The 22,457-nt window shown below is 35.0% G+C and overlaps 1 protein-coding gene across 5 annotated transcripts in view; it reads left to right on the top strand.

Annotated features, from left to right (window-relative positions):
• FSTL5 (follistatin like 5) overlaps nucleotides 1-22,457 on the top strand; it is a 376,421-nt gene that overhangs the window by 182,137 nt on the left and 171,827 nt on the right. For 4 of the 5 annotated variants that reach the window (XM_039700303.1, XM_039700304.1, XM_039700305.1 and 1 more), the window contains one exon: nucleotides 8,330-8,578. In XM_039700303.1, the coding sequence (XP_039556237.1) occupies nucleotides 8,330-8,578 (249 nt within the window). Of the gene's footprint in view, nucleotides 1-2,163; nucleotides 2,297-8,329; nucleotides 8,579-22,457 lie in introns of those variants that run through there. The other variant, XM_039700306.1, reaches the window with a different exon arrangement.

Below are 22,457 nucleotides of genomic sequence, written 5' to 3'. Positions count from 1 at the left end.
AAGCAGGAAGCTGGGAGAAGATGTGGCTGGTGGAGCTGGCCCAGTCTGGCCAAAGTAGCATCCCACTCCATGAAAAATTCTGCTCAGTTATAACAGCTGGACAAAAGGAGGAGGATGGGCTGGGAGAGAGAAATATTGGTGGTTAAGACATGGCCCTGTTACTTCTGCTATTTTCCAGAAGATGGCTGGGCATCTGCCTGCCTGTGGATATTAATGAATGAATTCCTTATTGAATTCCTTCTGCATTCCTGTGACAGTGAGCAAGCAATTGGGTGGGCAGTACATGGTATACAGGGGAACCCACCACAGTTCCTTAGTAACAACTGGGAAAAAAATGAACAGTGTAAAATTTACTAGGACCAAGTGTTTCACATCAGTAAAACTGAAAATATTTGACATTTCTTTTTTAGCTTTTCTTGAACAGAAATGATGCTGCACTTTAACCATACAGTTTAAATGCTGCTCAGTGTGTGTGCTGCTTTTTCTAGTACAGGTTCCTGGGGAAGGTAGCAGAAAGACATCACTGATTTATCTGTAAGAAGGGCTTTGAAGTTAAAAACTCCAACAAAACAGTGTTGTTTCAATGTCTAACACAGGAATTGAATAATATCTGGATTATGGTATGCTAGTTTTTACCATGGATAATTGAATTACCTATTAAATGACAGCTACTTGATCAGGAATGAGTTAAAATTTCTGGTTTTGACGTTGTTTCATACAGAAGCATATTTAATCCCAGGGAAAGCCATATATAGCTATCAAAGAAACAATAGGGTTTTTACTATACTGTTAGCCCAAAATGGACAAATGTGTTCTTCATGTGGAAAGATTGCCAAAGAGGAACAGTTAATATTATTGTGTGACACCGCAGTTAAACCTTGCTTCTTGAAACCAAATCCTAAGAGCCTTCCCAATTTTAACTAAGTAAAAGGAAAATTCTAGTCAATAATTTACACGAACTTCAGATTGTTTGGATCATTGTTGCTAAAACGAACCAGTTTGGCTTTTGAATAACAAAGAAAATATTTACGTTGTTTTGTCTGACTGAGAACTAAGCTAACCCTTTGTGATATTCATAAAGCCTTATTTCAAATAAGCATTAAAATGTGTGAAAGGTTGTTCAGACTATGACCTTTTCAAAACTGCTGTCGTTATGATGCACATTTCCTGCTCTTCCTGACATTGGGTGATGTGTTTGGCAGAATAGAGGATTGCCTGCTGTGCTGCAATTGAAAAGCAATCAACCATTTGAATAAGGGTCCATGTATCTGTGATGAAGCAAACGTGTAATTTGTTTCCTGCTTTGTGTTAAAGAAACTCTTTTTGCCACTGGTTTGGTGTTAAATGAATTATAGACATTTTTCAAAATAAAGATAATATGTAAGAAAGACAAACACAGCTAATGCTAATCAGAGCTAAGGATTTAATTGAAAGTAATGAATTGCTGGCTTGAAACTGCTCAAAGACATCAGTCTATATTTACACTTAGAGCCAGCAGTGCTCTTAATCCAAATCTATTCAGCTGCTAGTTTCAGACCTGTGTGCCTTTTCCATTCCCTTTGTGTGGGGCAAGTAGCATGTCTGGAGCCTACAGACCATTTTAGAAATTTAATGGTCACTGGTCAAATGTAAGGAGGGTGATTAATGAAGGAGAGTATAAAAATAAATCAACCTTGTATATTTTTACAAGGTTTAACATTGTGCCCAAGAATCACCTCCTAGCAGTGAGAGAGAATTGGGCAGTTCCTTCTTGGTTCCCATGAGCATGAGGGCTGTGCTTGCTGGGATGGTAATGTCACCTGAGGGAGCTGGCAGGTGAGGTGGCACACAGGACCTTGCTTTATGGGCCCAGGGCCAGAACACAGCTCAGCACCAGTGGGATGGTGAAATTGAATCTGGTACAGGCAGAAATCTGAACAGGCACCTCACTGGAGGAAAGGTTCTGCAGTGGAGTTGTCACAGTATTTGCTCTGATATCAAACAGGTGTTTCACAGCCCTGTTAGTGAGGAAGAAAGTTAACAGAGGCAGGAACACGTGGAAAGCCTTTGTAATTGCAGAAGGCAAGGGTCAGGCAGCTGCTGAGCCTGCTGATGTGAGCACCTGGAGTGGAGCAAGCCTATAAAGGGGCTGCTACGAGGATGAGAGAGGAGCAGCTGAAGGCTCTGGAAAGGGGGGAAAGTTTCTGTCTAATAAGCAAAAGAGATTTTTGTGTAGTTCTGGTTGTATTGTGACTTTTCCTCGTTTTCTTATGTGGCGTTTTTGTTCTTGGTCTTCAATTTCATTCAAGTAAAGGAGGTATGATTTGATTTTTCTCTTTTGTGAGGAAACTAAATTCTGTGAATTTTGCTGAAGATGGCTTCTAAGTGCTGGCAAGAAAAACAAATTCATATGATCAAAGATGCTAACCTGACTTTTTCTGCCTGACAGATACACTTTTATGGGAGGTTTCAATATTTCAGGTTAATTGCTAGGCAATTCAGCATTTACAGATCTCCCTGATATTACTTGGTATTATTTTGTTCTCCTTTTTCTTACTGTAGTTTTCCAAATTATTTCCTTTAAAAGTGTGGCACTTTCTCTTAATTTGTTCCAACTTACCTTTACAGGGCAATAAGAAAGTCACTTTATTTGAATAGAGACCCCTTATTCTCTTAAGTGTATTTAGGCTTGATTTTTTAAGGTTGAAAAAATCCTGTACAGTCATAAAGCCTGTGTCAGTTTCTGTTAATTGGTCTTCACTGGTAAATGCTAAGTCCACCAGAAGATCTCATTTATGTTCTATGGAGGTGTAAATCTTTACAATACTTCCAGTGCCCCTACTGGGAAGGAGAGAGGAAGGGTAGATGTGTGTCTGAGGGCAGATGGGGAAAGCAGGAAAGAAGGAAGGAAAGGAAAATACAAGACCCAGCCAAAATCTTATTTTACAAACAGGCAGAATAGAGTTTTGTATAAGGTGCTGGACCTTACTTGCCTGGTGCTAAAAGAAAACCATGCCACAGCAAGATAATGGTGAGCCATGTGTATGGTTTTCTTTCACTCCTGCTGGCAGGAGCAGGGCTGAGGGCTGTGGGCTGCAGCTCCTCCTCCTGCCCCTGCATGGCTGTGGGGCTTTTGTTTGGTTTTCTTTCACTCCTGCTGGCAGGAGCAGGGCTGTGGGCTGCAGCTCCTCATCTTGCCCCTGCATGGCTATAGGGCTTTTGTTTATCCTTCCTTCCCACCTTCCCATCTTTGAGCCGCAAGTTCTCTTAAGTTTGTTTAAATATGCACCATTATGTGGTAGAAATTCATTACTATAATCATTATCTTTGCAAATTTTTGAAATTTTTTTATTTACTTTCAAATAATTCACTCTTTTCTTTAAATTTTGTCCTCTACCCAAAATATTCATAACCAAAATAAAAAAGTCTCAATTTCTGAAGAATTTAAAATACTGAGAGTTCTGGATAATGAGTAGTGCAGGTTTAGTGTCAAGTTGAGTCAATGTAATTGCAAGCTGTTCTGGCTAGTGAAATAAAAAATTGTTAAAGAACTGTTGCTAAAATGCAGTTCAAAAACAGAAAAAGTCTAGAGCTTTAATATTTATGAGCAGATTCTCACAGGTCATACTGTGGTCTTGCTCAGTGTTAATGCCCTACGAGGCTTAATGGTAGGTGGTGATAAATCTTATTTACTACTAAAACCTGAGACTACACTGAACACTTACTAAAATAAGGATTACAGTCTTGGTTGGGCCTTTCACAGATAGTGTATTAAGCAAAGATACAGCTGTAGAGGTGGAATTGTAATTTAAAGCGTGGTTTTAAATAGAAGAGGGGGGAATGGGAGCACAGGTCTTTTGACCCCAGAAATTACTATTGGTTATTTGCACACAAAATGTCAGTGTATTGTCTTGAAAAGTAGCTACCACTTTGTTTCCCATGACATGTGGGTGATGCAGCAAGTTAGGATGGAAGCCATGAATGTAAATTATGTTGTTAGGGAAGTAAGAAAACAGTCTGAGTTCCTGAGAGAATGCTCAGCACATGGAAAGCCTGTGTGTGTGTGTGTGTTCCAGCCCCAGGCCAGCTGTAGAACATGGTGGTTCACACTCTCATGAATTTCCAAAGTTACACTGTGCAATGTTTCTCTAAACTGATTAGATAAAAGGATAAAGCATCTCTGTGTATTTCTGCGAGTCTTTTGCATGCTAAAACATCAACTTAATTCCCAGATGTAAATGAATCAAACTGTGACCTACAACTTGCTCAGTTGTGGATGCTCTATCCTTTAAATAGGCAACCTGTATGAGGAATCCCAAGAGAAAACTTGAAACTGTATTTTTATTTTTAAAGTTAAAACTATTTTACTTTTTCTACTGTCTGAAAATAAAAACTTCTGCTCTTCTATTTGGTATCTGTTTAGAATTTTAAATTTCAAGAGGATTTGAAAAATCAAGGTGACTGCTTTGACTGTTTTGGGTGTAATACATTTTTAGTGATAGTTCTTAAGGTGAGATTTTTTTTTAACTTAAAACTGCGATAATTTGAATGTTTCTTGACTTATTTTCAGATGGAACAAAGTACATTTTATTTCCTGTAGTACTTAGACCCTCTCAAATATGTAAATATAGTACTTTTTTAGCTGAAAATTCAGAGTACTTAACTCATATGGGTCCATGCTTCCCTGTTTTTGTGTTTTGTGGCATTTGACAAATGTAGACTTGCCTATCATCACATAAGCAAAAACAATTGCTGGAAAAATGTTTGCATTCATGGCAAAAATATTTGAATTTGTCTTCTCAAATGACTGGCTTTCAGTCTCTTAATATTGAATATGTTGTGCTGCTTACCTTCTCAACTAAATTACTGAATTATGTCTAAATACGGTGTCCTAAGTTTTTCTCAGGCTGATTTACTTCTAAAATGTGTGCTTAGATAGAACAAGAGTCTTCTGAAACACTGTGTTTGTGATGATGATGTCCTGAAGCTGAATGGGTGCTGCACCCTAAGCAATTTTATCCCAGGAGACTTAGCTACACTGACATTCAACAAACTCAGCCAAACAACCAAAAAAATCCCCTAAAAATACCAACAAACTGAGAAATGTCTCATCTGTTATCAAGGTATCAAAAGCATACCTCCAATAATAATATATCAAGGAACAAATAGTAATAGTGTCAATTTCCTGATGGTGACTGAAATAGTGAGCCATTCATGGATGGGCTGCATGTCACAGCCACATTTAAAATGTGGTTTATTTTACCTGTAGCTTAGTAGCAGTTCTATTCCAAGACTAAAATTATGGAAGTGCCTTTTTTGGAAACAAAAAATAAAATTGAGGATTTGCCAAATATAGTGATTTTTTGCAATTTGGATTTAAGCAATGAAAAGCAGCAGAAATTGATTTTACTTAAGCTGGGTTTTGGTTGTTAATTTGTTTTTTAAATTTATTTCTAAACCCATTTCTTGGTATTTCTCAGTACCTCTTTAGATTTATTTGTTTACATTTTCATAATTGGGTGCATATTTAGTTCAAATTTATGGTTGTGAGCATTTTGTCACCTGTTTTGGAATTGCATGGATTTAATTTATTTTTTTGATGTGAGTAATCTGGTAACCACAGTTTTGTGGAGTGCCTCAGAGTACACTTCTAACTGTTTTTTCTTAAATATGTACTGTAAATACCATATAACTGCCCCTTCTCAGTGCAGAACAGTGCCTGTTAAACATGCTAAAACTTGTGGCTATAACATAATGCTGACCAAAGGCTTTAAATTGTATCTGGAGAAAAAATCCTGCCTCTCTTGAGGTCAGTGGGAACTTTACCACACACTTCAGTTGAAGGAGTTGCATATGCAGTGATGTATGCAAATTTATGTATTGTTTTGGAGTAGTTAATGGTGTAAAATGAAGACATATATAAAACATTTCATAATAAATACAGTTTTTCATTAAGGCAGAAAAGTTGCTTGTTTATTGCTGTACATAATTGGAATATGTTGACAAATACCAATATTATAAATATCAATATATGTAATGTAAATTATTCTCCCTTATCTGAAAGAAGGTGTTTTGCATTCAGGCATCAGATTCAATTACAGTGCCAAGATGAAGTCCCAAGAGAAGTCTTAAATGAGTTCTATTTTCATACCATACAGCATAGTACATTTTTGAGTCACCACACACCTCAATAATTCAGAGCAGTTGTCAGATGGAGCTCTGAGATCTTTATCTTCAGTTCAGAAAGCATAAATAATAATGGTTTATGTACTTTGTCCTCAAACTGTAACAATTCCATCATTTCAAAGTTCTTACATTCTGTAATGTGAATATATGACCTGTGCTGTAAAGCACTCTTGAGTACTCCAAAGCTTTATTTGAGCTTAGGTTTAGTACAAGAAAATAAGGGAAATTGGAAATTGCATTAATTTCTGTCAGTCGATGTTTGTTGCTCACGTATAGTGGTGACACATTGGCACAAGGAGGAATACTTTTAGTGCCTTATGGGAAAAATTTAATGTTGAATTGGGTTTTCCTGTTCCAGTCATTTTGGTGAGACATTGGGTTTTCCTGTTTCAAGTAATTTTAGTGCATGAGCAGGTAAACCCACCATCAGCTGGGCCTTTACATGTGTATAAAAATCACTGTGGCTTAGTTATACCAGCCATCCAACACCTGAAGTGAGCATGTAGTCCTCTCAACTTTGTGCTGAAATTGTTATCAAGTAATACAGTGAAAGCATGTCATTGGAGCCAAATTTCATGGTTGTGTGCTTTCTGTAGTACATTTGTCTAGAAAATCTGTGCTATGTGAGAAAGCAAGAAGTCAAAGTGTGGTTGCCTAATAGACCCATAGGCTTCAGAAGAAAAAGTGGTGAGATTTTATATCTGCTACTGAAGTGAAGAACATAAATTCTCAGTAGCTTGAAGAAATATGCATCAAGCCATTGTATTGACATGTTAGCATTTTGCTGTGGAAAATGAATCTAGAATGATCAAATTACTACCAAATTATGCATTGTGATTTGCTTCTTCATGCTATTTTTACATGGATTAGCCAAGGATGGATTCAGCTAGGATGTGAGGATAAGGAAAGTATTGCAAGGAATTGGAATTACAGGTGTTTGTTCTGGACATTAGGAGTACAAAGCAAGAGAATAAAATTAAGTAACTGTGAAGGGAAGTGTCTATTCTGGCATTTGGAGGCATTTTAGTATTTTTATACATATTTTATGACACAACTATGTTATCAGAAAACCTATTTATTGATAATTGCAATTGACAATTCTGCTTTCATATTCACATCTTTTTCACATCATGCACTTACTCTTGCCAAGAAGCCAGTTAGTTCTATGGCAGTCAAAATGGAAACTGGGCGTATAATTAGGAAATAGTACTGTGCACTGAACTTCCACTTTCACCAAGAGATCTGCTACTGACAACAGTGCTTATCTTACATGGTGGCAGCAGCACAGATAGGATAGAGAGCACACACATGGCTTTGGTAGCCTAATGTAGACAATCCATTTCCTTATTTTAGGAGCAGAAGGAACTGAAAGTTGTGGCCAGCAGAAGCTCCTCTATTTCTACTGCAGCAGTCTTAAAGCTCTGTTTGCCATCCAGATCACATTTGTCATAATTGAAATACCACTCAGAGGTTCATGTGACTCCTTCTAGGCACCATTCACTTGATATATCAGTCCTGCTCTTCCATGCTCTGTTTCCTGAAATGTCATTGTAATGCCACCTCAGAGGTTCTGTCATGTTTTGTTTAAATTCTCCATATTGATTCAGATCCCTGATTCTGCTTTAGTTATTCTCATGGATCAGTCGCAATGTGTAAATGTCTATTTTATCTGCCTGTCAGAGTTTGTGTTGTTTCTGGAAGATGCTATTAATCACATGGTTTAGATTCAGGTAGTCCTGTAAGGAGCACAGAGTTAGGTTCAATCCCTAAGAGTCCCTCCCAGTTTCAGACCAGTCCTAAGGTCTAAATTCTAAGGAATACATTGTTCTGTTGCATGCAACAGTATAGCAATCTTAAGGTGACAAACTTCAATATACATTGAAAAAGTAATGATTTACTATGAATTTTTTAATGAAGAGTAACTCTTGTTACTAGATCTTGTTCTAAATTGCAGTTAGCCTATGACAATGATTAAAAGTATAAAAGTCATGATAAGGAGACTAAATTTTTTAGTATGAGGCTGACCTATATATAATATTAGTCAAGGATGTAACAAAAGATGTGGTCTCACTTCATTTACTCAAATCAATCCTTTTTGTATCTTGCATGCAATTAAGCAAAATGTAATTATTAAATAAAAACTTTCTTTTTTCCTCTTTCTAAGGGTATTTTGGTCACGATGGCCATTTTGGATCATGTGAAAACAAGTACTGTGGTCTGGGCAGGCACTGCGTTGTGAATGGGAAGACTGGCCAAGCAGAGTGTCTGTGCATGGAGCACTGCAAGCCACATTACAAACCTGTGTGTGGGTCTGATGGAGAATTCTATGAAAACCACTGTGAAGTGCACAGGGCTGCCTGCCTGAAAAAGCAAAAGATCACCATTGTACACAATGAAGATTGTTTCTTTAAAGGTAAGCATGGCTGAACAATATTTGGAATATTGCTGTCGGGTATGTGTTTTCAAGCTGTTCAATTAAATCTCTATAGTGTCTGCACTGAGTGTACAGTGAATACATGACTTGAAATATTAATACAGTAAGTACTGCACTCCAGAGATACCTTATGGATTTTTTTTTCCCTTTTGTTTATACGCAATGCTCTAGGCATTTAACCTGAATAAACCAGTTGTCTCTTAGAAACTAATCTATGGCAGCTTGCCTTACAAATGTGGTTGCTCATCTCATTCATCTAAATGTACTTATATCCCAAAGCCTGAAGGATGTTAATCTTTGTTGCAGGAAAAATCGAATTTGGGATTTCAGAGGAGTTTTGGAAGGTTGCAGGACGTGTGCTCGTATTTGGTGTTGAAGTTGATAGATCAGCAGCTTGTTAATGGCTAAATGGGTCTTTCTTGCTTTGAATTTGCATAATGAAAATTTACCTGTGTACTCATCAAAGCATGCAAAATTAATTACTTTTTAATCTTTTGAATGCTGAGATGCCAGCCCAAATTCTGAGAGCTACACCTTATGCTAAGCGTTTTATGTTGACAATGTCAACAATTGCAACATGCTCTTTTTTTTTATAATGTGAGCACACCTTCCAGGTTTCTGAAACTCTGCCAGTGCAGACTTTGAATATTTATGACTACTTTGACAGATTTTTAGTGTGTTTTCACTGGTAAAAAAAAAAAAAGGAGGATGGCTTTGGTGGGAGAGGAATTTGTTTTTAATAAGCCCTTTTTTATTAGTCTTTTCCTGAAAACATCAAACATCATAAACTCAGCTAGTTCATAAAAAATGCTGAGGTACAGGTATCCAAGAGGAATTTGTTTTTAATAAGCCCTTTTTTATTAGTCTTTTCCTGAAAACATCATAAACTCAGCTAGTTAATAAAAAATGCTGAGGTACAGGTATCCATAGGTTAAACTGGGGGTGTGGAAATCTTCTAACAGGAATCCATATATAAGTAATAGCAAAAGTTTAACTTTGTTCAAAACTAACTGTGGGCACTGTATACAACTGATATACCATCACAACATCTAGGCCTTAAGTAGGCAGCATGTGTTCTGAGGTAGTGGAAAATAAAAATGGGATTCTAGGAGTATGATATATAGTAGGGAATGGTTTGTGCATTAACAAAACATGAATGCTTCCATCTTAACAATCACAATCTCTTTTTAAAAATAACTTTGATGCAGTACTCTGGTAGAAGACATGACAGTATAAGACCACAGAATGTTTAAATTTATGGGGCTAATTTCAGTTCTGTAGTATGGTGTATACAACAGAAATAATTTCAGAGCATGTGTGGGAAAAATTATAGCATTGGTACATTTTTTCATTTTAGAAAAAGAGATATTTTTTTATGGTAATGAGACAGTACTTCGGTAGAAACATAACCCAAAGGTTGCCTTAAGTTTTGTTAGCTCATCTTTATGTTTTAAATGTACCATGCTTCTTTCACACTTGTTGTTGTGGACAATGGAGTATCTGAATGATGTTCAACTTCAGACACCTAATTTAGATGCTGAATTTAAAAAAGTTAAAAGGTAGATTTTTCCTTTAGTCAATGACAGTCTTTAGCAAAGAGCTAGGGTATCTGACTGACTTTGTCTGAGATGCCTTCTGAAAGCTGTTATTTATCAAGATGCTCCAGTTTTCTAGCTTGGGCTATAATTACACAACTAAAATTAATGTAAAATATTTCATTTTCCTTCTTTTTTCTCATCTTATGTTGACTTCAGTAGTGTTAAACATATGAGATGGGAACAGTTATTTTTCTTTATCTTATTTCATGTATATGGGCCTTATCAATATCAGTTTCTTCTATGTTAATTTCACCTGCTTCATTGCTGTAGTAGAGCACAGTGCTGTTAAAGCATTGCTGCCTTTTGTGACTATATTCCAAACATCTCCTGTCTTTTGTAAATATCTTCAAACATCCACTTTATCTATGTGGTATTGGAGGCAGAAGATGTCAAGCTATTTTTATATGATTTCTTTCTTTTATAAAACATTTCTAAGCTAGCCACTAGTAGATTGCCTTCAATAAAGCTGAAGGTTCTGCCAGTTACAGGTCAAAAATATTAAAAAGCTAATAGGAAAAACCCCTTAAGAGTGCTCCTCCTGGGTAGAGAAGGTGAGCCCCATCAATACTGATGGTGTTAGAAGGGCACTGCCACATGTCCTCCTTGTTAGGAGCACAAGTGATCTCATTTCAAGGGGCTACTTCTGAGACCATAAAAACTCAAAGAAGATCAGAAAACCAATATACTGAGTGCTTTGTTTAGGCTTTCACAAAATCCTTTAGAAGAGCCTAGTCTGAACTGGGGCAGGGTGTGAGGGGAAGGAGTGCCTGCAAGATGCTATTACATGATAAGATAGTGTCAACAATCACTGTATAAAGACAGCAGTTAAGTATTTTTAATTTCATTGCTAATCATTGATTTTTCAGATCAAACTACTGTAATGTACTTAGCTGGTGGCTTGCTTTTTTGTTTGTTGTATTTTTTCTCTAACAAGGTCATGCTTTGAAGTATTTGTGCTTCAAATCCTCATACTGGGTTCTCCGTTCTCTGCTCTTCAGGGGGACATATTTCTTGATGCAGAAATTTTAAGTTTTAGATTGGGTATGGAAATCAAGATGAGAGGAGATGAGAAAGACACCTTATTTAAATGAGTAAGCTTACCAGAAAACACTAGTATTCTGTGTCTGGAGAACAAAATTTTAAAGCTAATGTTCTATATACCCAGCTAACATTATAATAGTAGCTAGGTAGCTATAGTTATTTGAATAATACATCTTGTAACTAAATGATTTATAGTTGATCTCAAACATCATGAGTTCTACTTAATGGTTTGAAAATTGCCCTTTTAAACACTTATATGCTAAGTGGAATTTAAAGATTGCCTTGCTAAACCTTCTTTGGTTTATATGTTAAAATGACTGAGAAATGTGTGTCTTAGCTAAGCTGTTCATGAAATACAGATAAAAAGCATCAAGGCCTTCAGAGAGAGCAATTTCTGAAACATTTGATAAATACATGTTGAGGTAGTGAAAGCTGTGTCAAAGCTGTACTCTGCTGACATGCTGATTTTTAAACTAAAACTTCAAATTCTGATGCATTACCTGCTTTATATTGTAGCTTATTTATTTCGAGATTGGACTACTTCCTTTTCCCCTTTTTTTTCCTTTTCACTTGCTATCTTTATTTCTTCACACCAAATTAAATCGCACCTTTTTCTGAAATATGTGTGGAACACACGCAAAACAGTAATTGAAGTTGAAAGTTTTTCCTTGATGATTGAAACTGTTATGCAAATGTTACATTTTTCACACGGATCAAGATAATGGCCATACTAAATTAGGAATTAGTTTTCCTCCACTCCTATAATTATTCCCTCAGTTACTTATTGGCGTGTCATGATGCATCAGACACTGAACGATTTTTCCTACTGGCTTGGTTAGATGTTTAGATGCCAGCTGTGACCCTGAGAGTTAGTCAATAAACTGTCTCAATTTCTTCTCATATAGATGCAAAATGAATTCTACAGAGAAGCTAATTACTTATAATCCCCTTTTCTATGAATTTAAATTAGATGTATTTTGTGTACCTGTAGAGTCCTCTATTTCCCTCAGATGAAGTCCAGTGTCCTGTAACTGGATGTTTGAGAATGAAAATTCTGCAATCACTTTCAGAGGAGCTCTCAAGCCTGAATGATCTAAAAAATGTAAAATATTTAAGATTATTCTAATAAGAGATCAAAAACTTGCCATGACAAATTAATCTTGTATTTTCTATGCACCCTATTCTTGTATATTTTACATTATATTTTCTTCCATTCAGTGGTACACTCAGTCATTATGGCAAATGGCAATTTGCTTTGAATCTTCAGGGATGTAGCAAATGTTCCTATATACTTTGAATTTTATGGAATGTTTGTAGAATAAAATTTACTTAATATGTAAGCTTTTTACTTATGTAGCTTCTGTGACATCCTTATGTTAATAACATTATTTTAATCTCTTACCTTTTTTATTTCTAATTTTCATTTAGTGAATATTTTCATCTGTTAAAAAGTCTGTGAGTTTCAGATTTCTTACTACTATTACTAAAATATATAGATATCTAAAGACTGCTATGATATTTGCTTTTCACCTGAGTGTTCCTGAAAGACAGAGTAGAAACATAGGTTGGAAAGCTTGCTCCCAGTACTAAGCTGTTCAGGGGAGAGGATAAGAGCTGACTGTGAAACTGACTTTCAAATTACTTACTCAAAATAAGTATGAGGAAACTGGAAAAAGGTCAGAAAACATTACTAGGAATAATCAAAAGTAGTAAATGGCTTAAAAAAGATATGAAGGCATCTTTCAAAATCATCAGGGCAACCTAAGAGTGGATGTGAGCAGGCTGCCTTGTATTCCAAGAAAAGAAATAAAAATTATGAAATAAGAAAGCAGGAACAAATTCAGAGCAAGTTTTTGTGTATTGTACTTTTACAATTTTTGTGTTTGTGTTTGATTTGTGCCCTAGGTGATTGTAGATTGGTTCTTAAAATATTGACACATTAATTTAGAAGCACTGACATTTATTTAATCTTACCTGATGTTCATATACTTCAAAAGCAAGCATATAAATCTGTCATTTTACCAGTTTCATTTCTAGAAATACTTCATCTTGTCTTTTATATAAATCTTAAACACATAATTTAAGTTTGATCATTAGCTATCTTTCAAAAGATTATGATAATTAGAGTATGTTAATCTGAATATCAATCCAGTGTTTTCATTGCAAAAGAACTTTCTAAGATGTATTTCTTTTTTAATTTGGCTATCAGTTGGCTTCTCTATTGAAGTTCTTAAAAACATCATTATACATTCTAAAAGCCTGAATTTCTCATATATCACCCTTAAGGTTGCTGCCAATAAAGTGTCAAGCTTCAGTAATCACTGGAGAAGTATGTTCAACACAAGCTGTATTGTGAAAAGAAATCTGAAAAAAACCTTTCAGAACTCAAAGTTTCTGCTTGATCTTAGAACATTTGATAGCACATAGGAATTATTAGACCTAGATTACTAATCCAGCCTATGATCTACATATCTTCCCTTTAGTGCAACACTTAAGAAATTAATATTAAATCTTGAATTCATGCAGAGATAACATTAGTATTTGCACATTCACAGAATGGTAAAAATCACTGTTAATGGCAGGTGTGCTACTTCAGCACTTTGTTGGAAAGTGATGATCTAACTAACAGAAAGCTGGATCTTTTAATACCCTTTGAAACCATACTAAATTTTATCACTGTTCTTCTACTCTGCTTTCCCCACACAGTTCTTTTTCCTGAGTTGCGTTGCTCATGAGATTTGGAAAACTGCTGGTTTGTCTGCAAGACAGTCTCTGCAAGACTGCTAGATTTGTCTCAAATTTGTCTCTTAAATTCCCTAGTGTTACCTTAAATTGCTTAAACTAACTGGCACATGAGGCTAACATATGTAATATCTGCTACTAGATCTGCAGAGTGAAGCTAAATTCAAGGTATTTATGAGAACGTGCATATAAGAAGCTTAATTTAAAAACTGAACATTCAACATTCCCTGTTTCACTGCTGTTGATGATATTCTTTATCTTTGCATCTAAAGTTTTGAACTCTACTCTCTCTTTCCTCCTTTGCATTGAATTCAAATCTCTGAAATGTTGGATGGGGCAATGACAATGGGGCAATTCCCGAAACAAGTTATAAATATAGATTTGGCTTTTATTGCCTGGCTAAAGATATACTGCAAAGACATCCTTTATTTTCAGTGTCTGGAACAGTCCCAGTCTTCGTATATAGATGCCTTCAATGCTGGGATAAATCTATTAATCAGCTCTAACCTATTATGTATTCTACATTCACATAGTGATGAAGAATTAGTGTTCTCTAGCTAATCTCTGTACAAACTTAATGAACTTTAAAATTTCTTGTGAGATCATCACTGCTGTTTGATACCACACTAAGAAATGGGTCTATGGACAGATTACCACTGGTAGAAAATTTTAAAACTTTTAATTTTTCTAGTAATGGTTTTGAGTCTGTTCAAAGAAGCTGTATTAACCTGAAATCTGCATTCTCAAGTCTCTGCCAAGTCACTGAATCAGACAACCAACATTGTTAAGTGTTCTTCCTTGGAGATACTAAAAATGTGACTGGATGTGGTCCTGGGCAACCAGCTGAAGGTGGCCCTTCTTGAGCAGGGCAGCAGCACCAGATGATTTCTTATGGTTTCCTTCAACCTCAACCATTCTGTGGATAAGCCTCTCTGAAAAACACATCCTTACTTATACACTGTCAGCCTGATTTTGAAGAAACAGAATGTAGCTCAGGGTGCTAAAATTCAGCCAGTAGTTTCTGTTACTGTTGAGGAAGAACTGGAGCGATCAGAGGAGGAGAAACAGAAGTAGAGTTCTGGCAAAGTGTAATCAGTGGACAGAGTTCTGCTAGTGCCCTCCTTTCAAACCTGGTAACTTGGGCCCATGGATAGGGCAGTGCTACTCACAGAATAGAATATTCTTTGTTCTCCTGCTTTTTTCAGTACTGTCAGAAAATTGTTGATGTGTTGCTAGCAGTACAAGGCTTGTACAGATATGGTTCAAATCATATCTCAATTTCTGTGCTCAAATAGCCTCTATAAAATTTTGGGAAAAGGCCAAAAAAAACACCACACAATTTATTTTTTTTATGTTCTAAGATAAATATTGGTAGTGCCTAGTATTGAGGATGGCAAATGTTTTTAAAACTGGAAGAAAACAGGTAACAATAGTGCATAGTGTTGTGACAAAATGGCTACTTGTGCTTAAAAAGAATTAAAGAACTGTTTTTACTATCAATTTGGTGGTATGGGATATTGAAAATTATTATGCAATAAATCAAACTGAATGTTTTGTCATAAATTTATAGTAAATAAAGGAAGTCTTGTATTCAGGCTTGTATTATTGTATTGTATTAAGTGAGAAACATCGTTTTTTAAGTTTAGAGTAAGTACTAAGTCTTAAACTACTGATCATTGGTTGGTCTGATGGAAAGTTTAAAAAGTTTTAATTAAATAGCGTCAGAATTACCATTAGGTCTTGATGGAACATATTGTTGGCCTTTAAAAATCATTAGCAATTGGATACATATTCAAGGCATTGGCATGATATTTGTAATTCAAGTTGGCTAGTATATGGTATACCAACTTAAAAAAAGCCATAGCTTCTTCTACAAAATCTGAATATTTTGAAGAAAAGTAGGCATGCAAAAATGATATTTAATTTCCATTTCTGGCTCTAGTAGCTAATAATGGATGGAGTAAGTAAATTTACAGTGGATAAAACTGTAAGTAAAAAGCTTTCTCTTGTGGCTTGCCATTTAGTCTCTTTTAATATATGATAGTCGTGGCGTTTACAGGAAACTAAACTAGAAATGTAGCATTGGCTTTTCAGGCTTGTTTGCTTATTTTTAGTGTGTAGCACCCTAGTGAATCCTGAGAAATGAAATTGATTTAAAGAAACTTAATCTACTCAGTTGACAGTAGCTAGTTTAAGCAAATTGTCAATATCTGTAAATATTTTTCAAGTGTGTATTTTTTTCAACTTTCTTGGAATCTAATTGTACAGAATATAAATAATGAATTACAACAGACAGATGCTTCCAAATTGCATTTCTCAGTAGATTGCTACAGATGATTTCCAGTTTTTCCCTTTGATTTGTCTCATCTTATGACAAGAAAACAGAAAGCTTCCTGCCATCATACTTGTGATGGCAGCTCTCATGTTATTATTATATTTTAATTTTTAAAGTTATAATATGAACACATATTAGAAGTAACCAGAAAATAAATAGCCTTAAGTACTTTCTAAAGAAGAAGACTTGGGCAGTATACTCTGACAATTGTGTCACAGACAGGAAAATAAAGTAACATGACTTAGATGAATGTTGTATATATTCTATTTACTGCCAGGACTTAGCAGTTTTGATAGACCTTAGTTTAAAAAAAAAAAATTATACCACTGTAACCAGAGTTTATAGTGTTATTTCTGTAACAGAAAACATTGCAAACAAAAAATAATAATTTAAAGTTTGCCAGAGACCTGTAATCAGTGATTCAATTACAGCATTTTTTGTCATGGAATTTTTGATTATATAATACTCCTTTTGACATAAACTGCAATTAAGGTAGATTATATTATCGGATTTTATCCTGAGATAAAACAAATGTAGCTCATATTTAAATTTATGTAGAATGGCCCAAAGAATCCTCCAGAGGAAACTGATTTTAAATCAATAATTTCAGAAAATCAAAATAGTTAATTTTAGCCTCATTCTAATTCATTTTTGTTTGACTTTGAACTTCTCCCTTTTGCTGTCATTGAAACCCAAGCTTTGTTACGGATTATTTATAATAATTTATATGAAATTTATAAAATTTGTATTATTTGAAGTTTTTACTTTTTATTAAGAAACTAGTCTTTCTCATAGGCCTTAGCAAATGTACTTCTCCTGATACTCATGCAGAGTAAAAAAAATCTGATAAACTGGATGATGAAATCTGATTAGATCCTTTAGCTTTCTCTTTATCTGGAATGATAATGTGGATTTAATTTAAAACTGTTGAAAGCAAACAACAGAAATAAAGGAAAACAGATTATAGCAAAAATAAGTTAAACTATAGCCCTAAGAAAAAGCTGAAATAAAATTATACCAAACTTCCACTCACTAAGACTGATGTTATATTTTTGCATGTATTTGTATTGGCTTTGGGTGCAATTAAATCCTGAACTATATACTGCCAGGAAAGTTTGTTTCCCTCAGGGCTGGAACAGATGGTGGAGATCCTTTTTTTTCTTCTCACCATTTAGAGACTAAGTCTGCTGAATCTTTACAAGAAAAAGTATTTATGCCAAGGAAAACTGCTGATGTTGTCCTTAAAGCAGTAGAATTCTTAGCTGTATTCTCTATAGGGTTTTTACTAAGAATCCTGGTAAACAGGCAGTGCATTGAAGTTTTGCTATTAGCAGTGTTGTAATACAGATTTGATATCTGTCTAATTATGTTTGTTTTACAGAATAAAAAAGTGCTATTGACTAATAAAACTGCAAGTTTTGACTTAGTATTCAGCCTGTTTTTTGGGATATTTCACTGTGCAAGGAGAAAGGTATGAATTAGCATTTCCCAGTCATCACTTGGATAATTAGAAGAATAAAAATCTAAATGCATGGAGAATAGCAGAAGTGTTGTTAATCATGAGCACTCCATACTCTTAATCCCACCTGGAAAATGAGAAAAAAGCACTCCTGGAATCTAGTAAAATGGCAAGCCTTGTATATCACTAAAAAAAAAAGAAGTCTGAAAGAGGGCAAAATATCCTTGCAGTGTTAAATACTAATTATGGTCAAGAAATTTCATTAGTGCTTCTAAATTTAAGGCAACTACTGAATGCATCAGTTCTTTGTTATTTTCCTATTCCATCTTCTCTTTTATACAAGTCCTTGCCATTCAAACAGAACATAAAGATTTTTATTGGTCCCTTATGATGCAAACTATAGTTGTACAATCATCATTTTAGAATATGAGCTCTGTGTGCTCTTAGATTTGCTGTCACTTTATCACAATTGTAGAAGCATCTTGAAGTGTATTTGCTTAAGCAGGTGGTGAATGGCCACACTGGGAATATATCTATCTTCTTTACTGTATGATGAAGTTTTAAAGCAGACATTTTAGCTATGGTAGTTGGAAAAACATACTTTTGTGATAAATCTTGTAGGGGAAAAAAACCCCAAACTGGTAAAAGATTTTAAATCCCTGAATAATACTGAGTACATTAAATTGGTATAAATTAGATAGCTGAGTGAGAACAAATGACACATGCAATAGATGAGTGTTAATGCTTTCTTTCATTTTTACAGTATTTTATAATTAATTTTTTTAAAGGAAATTAAAAATTATGTGTTTCAGATTTTCATTTGCAAAAAATCCCAAAGTGCCAAGGATTACTGTGGGAAAGGGAAAATCTTCTAGTTTATATGGGAGTTTCTCTAACACTATCATTTCAGTAATCTCAGGATTTAATTCAATCCTCCCTACTGAGTTTAATGAAGATTAGGTTCATTGAAATCAGTCTGATGAATAGTTGTTATATTGCAAGCAAGAAAGATGTAAAAGGGAGCCCAAGGAAGAGAATACTGGATTAGAAGTTTGAAATAAGTAAACCATAAAAAACCAACAAAAACCAAAGACCACGCATACACCCCTCCTCCCTGCCAATGTGAAAAAAACCTTCTGAAAACACACTGTTTATACAAATAGTATGATGTAAGCTTGAATGTTGTTCTGAAATGGTCTCAGGATTTGCCTGAAACATAAATCCAGTTGATTTGGCAAATGTCACAACTGGTGGCAGTTCCTCACTTATATCGGATGGGATTTACCTATTCTTTATGTTATGGAAATTTACCTCACCGTTTAATTTTTTTAAGATTATTTTTATGACTCCTTTAAAATATTAAAAAGTTTAGAAGTATTCTGAAATTCTTGATGCCTTTGAAAAAGTAGAGTTACACTTGCTTTGCTTACATCCACTACTTGTAGAGAATAGGTAGTTAAAAAAAAGGAGAAATCAGAAGAGACTCCGATGACATTTTACGTGCTTGTGATGGTTTGGGTTTTTTCTTTTGTCACATTTTTGGGGGTTTTTTTGGTCTTTATACTCCTTATTTATTAATGACCTCCATTCATTTTTGTGGTTCACAGATGAATGAACGTAAGCCTAGGTGCAATATGTATAGCCATTAGAGTGGTCTTGATATTCTCTTTGCATAACCAACCTATACAACCATATATTACTTTGCCTTCAATTAAAAAATCTCACACTTCACTCCAGTGTTGAAACAAAAAAAGAAAATAATTGCTTTATTTATTTAGTTGTTTTACTCTATAAACAAGTATTAGTGGTGATGGTGGCAATGAAAGCATTTTTGAGCCTCATGGGATGTGGGTGTGCATTGTAATATTTCATACCATGAGTGATGTGTGGATGGGGCCAGTCTGTGGTGCCTGTTTTGCATGATTGTTTCTGGAACATGAAAATCTGGGTACGTAGGCTAAAAAGGGTTGTTTTCCTGAACAATGCTATTGTTTGGATGATCAAAGGGCTGTGACACTAGGATGCATTGTAAATCCATTTTCAGTCTGCATGCTAAGTATATTTTCCTAAGTTGTATACAAATTTTTTACTAAACATTCTGCACCTTGCTTGAAGTTAAAGAAATTCTTGAAATGTGAATGGTGGCGCATGATAATGTGATAACACAAAATGTTGATGCAGAGTTCACCTGATGAAGCTTTGGTATTTGCAGTATTTCAGTACTCTTTTATGATGCACAATTTAAGGACTTGAGTTTTCAGTGCAGAATATTGTATAGAGTATTATTTCTAAAAGACAGAGGATAAATCGAAGAAGAAATGATCTTAATTCTCTATCTCTTACAAAAGTGAGTGATTATACGTAAGATTACAACTGAAGGTCAGATAATTTTAAAATGGTAGCCCTTTTTATTTGCTTATTGAACTGATGTAAAAGAGGAGGTTCAATTTGCAAGAAGTTGAATGTAAATGTAGAAGAAATTACTTGTGGAAGTAAAAGCTAACAGGAATATTCTTGGAAAACTCTTGCATTGTTATTTTAGAAAGATGTTTTAAATGCCATTTCTTCTTTTCTAACTGTAAAAGTGGTGGAAAGCAGATGGACACATCTTTTCTTTGTGTTGATCTGAATATATGCAAGAGTACAAAGCCAGGATGATTAATCCCCAAAAAACGTAGAATAAGGCCTAATAACTTCCCAGAAATGACAACAGTTTAAATTTATTTACAATATCTATTTATGACAAAATAAAAAAAAAAAAGGTCTCTCTAATAAAGCTAAGTATGTAGAGTTGAGAGATCTGTCTCTTTCATTAAACCAAAAGAGTTATTATTCAGGTGATATAGTACAACCACAGTTCTGACTAATCAAGATGGAGATGTGTGGTTAGATAAAAGGTAGGACAATAGAGACAGTGGTGAAGGTAATCTGGCCCCTAAGGAGTTACAGCTGTGCTAATTATCAAGCATTAAGAACAAGCCTGCTCTTAATAGGCCACAGCTGTATTCAATTAAGAGGGGTATTATAAAAGAGCAGGTTGGCTGGTCGAGGGGAGATGGAGTTTGTTGGTTGTGTAGAGGAGAAGGAAACAGTGCTGTGGCTGTGAGGCGCTGCCCATGAGCTATCACTGAGAAGGTACTAAACCTTTACAATAGGACAGCAACAGAGATGAACATATTATAAACTTTGAAAAACAAGTTTTGGTGAAAAGAGAGTAGGGTGAATTACTTGGATTTTCTCTTCTAAGTTTCACTTCTTTACTCCTTGCTTTGCTGTACACTGCTAGGTTGACTGGTCACCTGCAGTGTTGTAGTGTGTGTGATTTTTAAAAAAGTATTAAATTTTTTTATATTCCAAGTTATTTGCAGCAATTTTTCTTCTTTTTACTCACTTGGGATTTCTGAAAGACTGAGAAACTGAGGTACTAAAATGGAAATAAGAGTAGAGTTAGTTCTTGAAAAAAAAAAATCAAAACTAATCAATAAAACAAAACCCCCAGCACAAGAACACTCTGGAGAACAAAGAAAAGAACATGTAGGGCTGGAATTCCTGTCAAAATAAATTGTAAAAAATTGATTCTATAAGCATTTTACCATTTTCCAGTCTGTGAATTGGCTGGCCTTGTTATCTCCAGTATCTCAGTCTTAGGAGATCAGTGGTCCTCAGACATGCTATAAAGAACTCTTCTGATCTGATCTGAGGTGTCAGGAAAATAGAAAGTTATCAGTGTGCAAGTAAAATCCTGTACAATTATCTCATTCTTTTGACTGCATTTCTCACTTACTGCTTTCCTAACTTCAGCAAAGTAGGAAGGTTCTCTTAACTTGATGCAATATACTTCAACCAATTGACTTTCACAGATTATTGAAAGTGCAACTCATTCTGAATACTCTAAAAGTATTTCTGAATGCTGAGATGAGGCTATACTCAATTTGGTGTGCTTATTTCAACAAATCACTATGTTTTGAAGTTCAAATTAGCACATTCCTAGCATTCAATTATTACTATGTGCACTCATAAAAAACTCCTAAAATGTGACTCTGAGAATAATGGCTTGGGCCTCTGAAATGTAGATATTACAACTGCCAGAGAAGTGAATTGTTTTCTTCCCTTTAAATTCTTGTGCTTATTGTTAATGGAGGAATAGTGGTGTTCAGCAGTGTGTAGGCTCGGGTAGAGCTAATACTAGTTAGTTATAGAACACAGGGATAGAGATTTCCTGAGGAATTCTGTTTCCTGTTGACTTTATGTGTCTCAGTCTACTGGTATTTTTTGGGTAGGTATATTTTGTGGGTTCTGCTCCCTGTAAGACTGTCCTAACTTGGAGAATTTTTCTGCATGAATGACTCAGAGGGATTTATTTTCTCTCTGAAGAGGATGCACATCTATTATGTGAAAACTCCATCTTCCTTTGTATTTTAGATAATAAAATACAGAATAGAGTCTCACTGAGTCTGGCAATTTTGTTGTTCTGCTTTATTTTGCATTTTGAAAACTGCATCACTGAGTTTTTTTCCACTTTTACGTGACAGGTGTGACAGTTGAGACAAATTGCTGTCACACCTTTCAGTGTTCTGTTATTAAGTATTCCGAAACTGCTTGGTCTTTCTTCAAGTGTCCTTGGTCAATGTTTTTTTAAGGTTGAACTTTTCTTTCTTGTCTCCATCATATCTCATTGTCTGT

This window comes from Passer montanus, unplaced genomic scaffold (genome assembly GCF_014805655.1).
Source record: "Passer montanus isolate IOZ18808 unplaced genomic scaffold, ASM1480565v1 scaffold14, whole genome shotgun sequence".
Lineage (NCBI taxonomy): Eukaryota > Metazoa > Chordata > Aves > Passeriformes > Passeridae > Passer > Passer montanus.
The sequence above is the reverse complement of the archived record's forward strand: the minus strand, read 5'-3'. Positions and strand labels throughout refer to the sequence as shown.